Source organism: Cicer arietinum, chromosome 1, assembly GCF_000331145.2.
Source record: "Cicer arietinum cultivar CDC Frontier isolate Library 1 chromosome 1, Cicar.CDCFrontier_v2.0, whole genome shotgun sequence".
In the NCBI taxonomy this organism is placed as follows: domain Eukaryota; kingdom Viridiplantae; phylum Streptophyta; class Magnoliopsida; order Fabales; family Fabaceae; genus Cicer; species Cicer arietinum.
Genome location: NC_021160.2, coordinates 8722482 through 8730444, shown reverse-complemented (window position 1 = coordinate 8730444; position 7963 = coordinate 8722482). Strand labels below are relative to the sequence as shown.

Below are 7963 nucleotides of genomic sequence, written 5' to 3'. Positions count from 1 at the left end.
AAAAAAAAAAAAAAAAAAAAAAAAAAATATATATATATATATATATATATATATATATATATATATATATATATATATATTTAGTCTAAAATTTAGACGTAAAGAGTATAATCATATTTACATAGACAATGTTTATAGAGATCCCTACAACTCAATTGCAAATATAGTAGTCATGTAAACCATTAATGTCTCTACTAATGTTGCACTATAGTCTATATAGCTGCATTTGGGGGAATTCAAGTCCAAAAAGTAACGCATGCTTCAATGAAAAATAACATAAAAACTACTTTGGTTGTTAATACAATTAGACGGCTGAATTGATCTATAGAGAGTAGAAACTATCAACTTGTAATAAAAATTCTATGGTGATCAATCAAATCAAACTTCCATTTTTGATTAAATTTCCTAGTTGTCTATTTGTAAGTAGTAGAGGTTAACAAAAGAAAAATATAAAATAGGGAATATGACAAAAATCTAGTGGACTAATATGAGTGTAAACGAGATATAAGGGAGAGACCAAGGAGTTAACCCATCACATAGTAGTGCCTCGATTTGAGTCTAATATGCACCTATGACAATTTAAAACTATGATTTGAACAAACATTAATAAGATTAAACATTTCTCTAATAAAATATATGAAGATTTATTATAGCGACTAGATGTCTCTATTTTGAACCTCCTATACAACAACAATAAGTCATGAACCATTGGAACTGAATATATATAGTTCCAATTTCATTATTATACTAGGAATACATACATCACAATATGATAGATCATATATATTACTTATGACATATATGATCAAATACTTAGAACTAATTAATATTTGTAGTTCTTCGTAGATGCGTCAAAGTTACCATCAACAAACCCTCCATTACCATGACCATTAACAGTACCACTGTTATTTATAGTGCGGCCATGGTAATTGTTGTTGGTGCGGTGTCTGTTTCGGTCACCAGAATTAGCACCGCTGTTGATTTTTGCACCGGAGAAATTTTGTTCTCCGTTGCCGTGGTTGTTAAATGCGTGAGATGTACCATTGTTGGAGGATTTGGAACCTTCGGCTGCTTCCTCAGCTTCAAGCATTGCAAGGAGGTTTTTTATGAGACGAGATGACATCCTTACCTTACTTTAAGATTGCTATCTACTCTTAGTTTTAATTTTGATGTATTTCTATGATCTTATTGTTACCACCCCAAAACCTATTTATAGATGCAATAAAAGGAATCTTATTTTTTTCTTCTTCACGCGAAACTATATGAAATGTCATCTCTTTATTTCAATTATATAAGATAGATTCTTAGGTATATAAAATGACCATACAATTTTTATAAAATGATCCACTTGTGCAACAATTTTTTATACCAAAATGTTTCCCAATTTTCCCTACTTTGCTACACCTCACACCCAATTAAGTTGTAAAATTATGATTAATTTATATCACTTTTAAAATTATAATTAAATATATAGATGAATTAATCACAATTTTAATCATAAATTATTTAATTATATATTCCACTCTGATTAACTAAACATTATAAATTTAGAAAAAGTGAGTGTTTGAATATCATTATTGTTTTTTTATACTGTTGTTGGAACGCATTTAGAAAAAACAATAAATGTATGAATTGCTATTTTAGAAATTTTCTAATTGTTATTATGTTTATTTCGTCTTTGAAATCATTCCACTGCATTGTATTTTTATTCAGTTTACCGATATTTTTGTTACTATAGAGTTCTACTTTTTTTTTTTTTATAGGAAGTCAAATAAAATGAAGCTTTCTAATATTTAATATCAAAGTCATACGCGTGCATAGAGCTGTCAATTTGACAAATCTTTTAATTATTGGTCATGGCTTACATGTTGAATGGGTCAAAAAAATTTATAATTTAAAATGCCTCAAAATACAAAGTTTCCACACTAAAAGCTCCCTAAATTTTGTAGGCTTAGTGGGCCTATAGGCCCACTTTTTAAGAAAAATAATCGATTTTTTTCTTTCGAAAAATAAAATTTTTCACTGATACAAAATTTTCGATTTTTTTTCAATAATTTTTTTTTATTATTTTCGATAAAATTTTTTGATTTTTTTTTATTTTCGATATTTTGTTTATTTTTCTCACAAAATATGAATGAAAGAGAGAAAAAAAATGTCATGAGATATGAATGAAACTAATATACATATATAATGTCTTGAATATATGAGATAATTTTTTGGTTTTTATAGATATTCTTACAATGAAAGGATCTATTGCCTTATGTAGTGAAACTCTCACAAGGGAGACTCTATGGTTCTAAACACGGTTCCTAGAGTCAATAATCCTATTTTAGAATATTGTCAACAACAATAGGTAAACTATTTGAAGTGACAATAACCTCAATAGGATCGAACTCTAGGTGAGATCTTCATGCTAACCAAACATAATGTACATCTAGAAGACTACCACTAAGCAATCTCGAAACTAAGCTTAAGTTTTGTTCAAACCCGGGTATAAGGTTCCACTCATACGTGCATGTCTTAAAAAAAGTGTAGGTGATGAATAAACATAATTCAATAAATCCATAATACTAACAAAACATATATACATATACAAAATAAATAGATAAATAAATAACATAAAATAAAATAAAATAAATAATCTACTAGGCTAAAGAATATTATAATGTCAACTAATACTTATTAAGAAATAAAAAACACAAAGAAAATGAAAATGAAAAACAAATAAATATAGAAAAAAGTTAAAAAATTATGCACAGTTGATTTTTAGGCTTGACTCTCGAAATGTCTCCAGTGGAGTCGCCAGCTGTCGCGGCCTAAATTTTCGAGTTTTGCTCGAATTCAATGGAGTCGCCACCAAAATTTATTTTAAAATAGGGAAAATATTGGAAAATCCTTAAAAATATATAAAATAAATAAATAAATAAATAAATAAATAAAAAATGGTCTTTGAAACCAGATTTTGAGTTCAGGAGTCGATTATGCGTAGGGAAAACGACATCCGCTAAAAACGGCTACCTATAATTAATTGTGCAAAATTATATCAGCTTAAATATATTTATTTCTCTTTATTATTAAATATGGATATAAATTTATTTTTTATAAATATAATTTTTTTGAGATAAAAACGTGTTATAAAAAGAGTAAGAAAAAGTTTTTTATTATTGTGCTTGACAAGAGTGATCTTGCTCCTACGTATCTCCCGGAGCGATTGAGAAATCAAAGCTACGTAGTTCTTGGTAAAAAATGTGGATGTGTTGATAGCTTTTAAATAAATTGTATTTTGTTATTTAAAAAAAGTTAATTTTGACGAAACATAACGAAAACTTGTTGATTTGAATAATTATTTTAAAATATGAATTTTAAGACGATCGAATTGTATAACTCGTGTCTCAAAACTCAAGGAGTAAAAAGATGTCACATCTAAATTAATCCTCTTAAGAATATTTTATTTTTTTTATTTTTAAATTGAGTTTCAATACCAACAAATAGTTTAATTTGTGTCTTAACAACACAAATAAAGTGTCACATCTAAATAATCAATTTAAAAAAAATGATTTTAAATTATCTTATTTATAAAAATGAATTTTAGAACCATCAACATATACAACTTGTGTCCTGACAACTAATAGGTTAAAAGACAATACATCCAATTAGTTTTTAATAGAAAAATTTCTCTATATATTTAGCAGATTTAATATTTATTATAAAATTAATTGAATTTAATATATAAAATAAGACTTATTTGAAAATAATAAAAATGAATTAAGGTTAAAAATATAAAGCTTATAATGGACTAATGACGTTAAAATCCAAAAAAATAAATTTTATAGGTAATCATAAAAAAAAAATCAACAGATAATTAATAAATATATAAAAATAAATCAAACTGAAAAGTAATATATAATAATAATAATAATAATAATAATAATAATAATAATAATAATAATAATAATAATAATAATAAAAACTAAACCTAATCAAAAGGAAAGGCAAACACATGCTGCAGAAACTGTCAATTAAAAAAAAAAACCCCAAAAGAGAAAGCACATAGGAAAATAGGAGAAGAGGAAAAAAAAACCAAAAGGTTTGTTTGTGTTCTTAGTTCGATCTTTCTTACATTAAGACATCATTTCTATCTCACAACAAATTTCATTTTTCATTATTATTTGATTTCATATATTACATAATACAACTACCAAAATGAAAACAATACCTTAGACTTTCTTAGTTTTCCTTCTTATATTAACCGCTAATAATAATTTTTAATTATTAATCGCTTATAATAATTTTTAATTATTTGGACAAAATTGAGGTATTATAATCATTATTATTTTTTTTATACTATTGTTGAAACGCATTTTTAAAAAAACAATAAAGGTATGAATTGCTATTTTAGAAATTTTCTAATTGTTATTCTGTTTATTTCGTCTTTGACATCATTCCACTGCATTGTATTTTTATTCAGTTTACCGATATTTTTGTTATTATAGAGTTCTACTTTTTTTTTTTTATAGGAATTCAAATAAAATGAAGCTTGTTTCTAATATTTAGTATCAAAGCCATATGTGTCCATAGAGCTGTCAATTTGACAAGTCTCTTAATTAGTGGTCATGACTTACATGTTAGAGGGGTCAAAAAAATTTATAATTTAAAAGGCCTCAAAATACAAAGTCTCCACACTAAAAGCTCCCTAAAATTTTGTAGGCTTAGTGGGCCTATAGGGTGAACTTTTTTAAAAAATGAATCGATTTTTTTTCTTTCGAAAAATAAAATTTTTCGATTTTTTCACTGATAAAAAATTTTCGATTTTTTTTCAATAAATTTTTTTCATTATTTTCAATAAAATTTTTTGATTTTTTGAGAAAAAAATATTTTTTAATATTTTTTTGAATAAAATAAATTTAAAAAATTTTCAAGAAAAAATCTCAAATTTAACAAAATGTTGAGGCCTATAAGCTCCCTCCCTTAAACCCATGAAATAATAGACTAAAATTTTAAAAAAATTATTTTGATTGAAAGTCTAATATTAAGAGTTTAATAAAAAAATAAACTTAGAGAAGCGTTAGAATTGAAGGCTTTTTTGGCAGCTCTATGTGTGCAATACCTTCAATCTTTTCATTTTCATTTTTGATTTGTATAAGTTTTAAAGCACTGTTTATGTTCCCTTAAATATGTTTCAATGTCAGTTTAGAAAAGTTAAAAACTACCCACACGACAATTGTTTCAGAAAAGAACCAAGATGATGCATGTAATTTATAAAAAGAGGAGACCATATATATAATCATATATGATTAGACATTGATGGACCGAAATTTGTAATTTTAGATAAATATAAAGACTATAACTGTGTTAAAAAACTGAAATTGTTTAAGGGTATGTTTGAATCGATGGGTATAAGATTGAAATGAAATTGATCTATATTCTAGTGTTTGAATTATTTAAAATAAAATAGAATAAATACATTTAATAAGCTGATAAATTGAAAAACACCCAAAGAGTTTCAAGTAGGAGTTTCTAAGTTCAAATTAAAAAAACTAACATAACAACTAATTTATTAACATTTGTTTATAAAAAAACAATAAATTTTTAATTATTTTAATAAAAAAATAATTGATTTTTATTCTACATGATGGTGTAAGAATATATAATTTGTTTCATTTTGTTTACTTTTTAAAATAATGAAATGATAACTTTGTTCAGATACATTATAAACTACTCAATATGAATTGGAATATTTATTTTATTTTGTTTCATTCTACTCTATTTTATTTCACTGTATGCTCCGTTCAACTCGTTTCAAACTATCCAAATAAATATTTTTAGTTTAGAAACATGATTACAAATTATCTACAAACTTTTTAGTTTAGTGAATTCTCATGAGTAATTAACTGTCCATAAGGTGTTAGATAAAAGTTTGGCTCTGTAATTTAAAGAACATAATTCAAATATCTTCAGTGTCAATCGGAAAATGGTTATTAGAATTACTCTAATTAATAATAATTTTTGCTCTTCTCTAATTAAAAAATAAATAAAAAATAATAGTAACCTGTATTAAAAAGCAGTTTCATGAGTAATATACAAGACGGAACCAAGATAAAATCGAGGGAATCAATGTTGGACTTGTTGATCAGTCCAAGGGCAAGTTTTCAATCAACTCTCTCTTATCCTCCATTGAGGATATGCTAAATTGATAACATAATTGAATTAACAAAGTGATTATTAAAAAAAATGTATTAACTAACCAAACAACTTGGGAAAAAGCTTAGGAGTATATATCCCTTATAGTGGTACAATATCGAATTTGTGCTTCAACGATAAGTCTTGTGAGTATATCACAAGTTTTGTAATTGCAACAAGTTTGGAGTATAAATCACAATATTGTAATATACTAGTATATGACAACATGCTGGTAAAAACTAATTTAAATTTAGAAATGGAAATACTGACAATAAGTTTGGTTTTTAAACATATAAACATTATTTTATACCTCAAGTTTACTATATACCTCAATTATTTTGATGAAAAAAAGATTCTCAAGGACTAAAGTAAAAGAGAATTGATAACAGGATTACATTTTTTTATAGTCTTTATCAAATTACAAATCTTTCAATTTTAATCATTATTAAAATGTTGTCTATTTTCGGTCTCTTATTTTATAAAAATAATATATTTTTAGTTTTTTAGAGATATAGTTTGTTTGATGGACATAGTATACGACAATATATGATATATTTATCAAATCTTGTTTCAATTTAGTATTTAATAAATTAATGTGATATAATAAAGTATATCTGAATTTTATGATATCTTATATTTATAATTATAATTTTTATCCTGAATATAAACTGAATTAGAAATTAACAAGATATCATAAGAACAATAATTTACTATGTTGCTCTTATAAAATTAATATAATTTAAAATAAATAAAATTGAAATGTAATAAAATATATAAAAAAATAATAAAATTTGATATTAAATATAAAATTAAAAAATTAATAGTTAATTTTAATAAATTTGTATGATTTATGAAAAGAATAATTTTTTCATTTTATATAATCTAATAAATTATAATTCAAAAAATTTAAAACTTTTAAAATGTCAAGTTTTATAAAATCAATAGTTGAATTAAATTTGCAAAAGAATATTGACTTGGTTAAATATACCATTTGAATGTACATAATTAGCTTTTTAATACATAATATATAGAAGAAAATGGCTTGACACGAATAGTATGTCACCAAGTAATATCATTGGTCAACCTGACTTTTGTCTTGATTGAAAACTTTTTTCATTTTTTCAAAATATATGTCTCACATCACATCGTGATTTTCTTTCTATTGACATACAATAATAAAGGCGTTTTCGGTGCGATTTAAGTTAATTTAGAAGAAAAAAAAACCATACGTCAGAAAATTATATGTTGTTCGGTTATGTTAAAAAATTCAAAATGCCATGAAGTGGGCTGCTTATGTATTGGTATCAGTGTCGTAACGTGGCCCTTTAGATAGAACTGTTAAAAAGTCCCCAACACTAAGGTTCTTTTAATTTTTTTTTTTAAAAACCTTTAATATTAAACCTCCTATCAAATTATTTTTTATAAAATTTAGCATTATTTCTTAGGGTCTAAGGGAGGGAGCTCTAGGGGGTTTATAGGTCCCCAATATTTTGTTAATTTTGAGATTTTTTCTTAAAAAATTTTCGAAATTTATTTTATTCGAAAAAATTTTGTAAAAAAAAATTATTAACAAGATAAATCATTTATATCAAAAAAAATCAAAAATCTTTTATAGTAAAAAATCAAAAATATTTTATCAAAAAAAATTTATCGGTAAAAAAATCGAAAAACTTTATTTCTAAAAAAAATCAATTTTTTTTAAATAAGTTGGCCTATGAGCCCACTAAGCCCACAAAATTGTAGAGGACCTGTGGGGGCCTTGTTTTTTAGGGCCTTTTAAATT

General features: G+C 24.5%; 1 protein-coding gene across 1 annotated transcript; it reads right to left on the bottom strand.

Moving 5' to 3' along the window:
- Positions 1 to 607: 607 nt before the first annotated feature.
- On the bottom strand, positions 608 to 1199 carry LOC101514828 (uncharacterized). The gene has a single exon (XM_004487709.4). The coding sequence runs from the start codon at positions 1121 to 1123 to the stop codon at positions 824 to 826; it is 300 nt and encodes a 99-aa protein (XP_004487766.1). The 5' UTR covers positions 1124 to 1199; the 3' UTR covers positions 608 to 823.
- Between the last annotated feature and the right edge of the window lie 6764 nt (positions 1200 to 7963).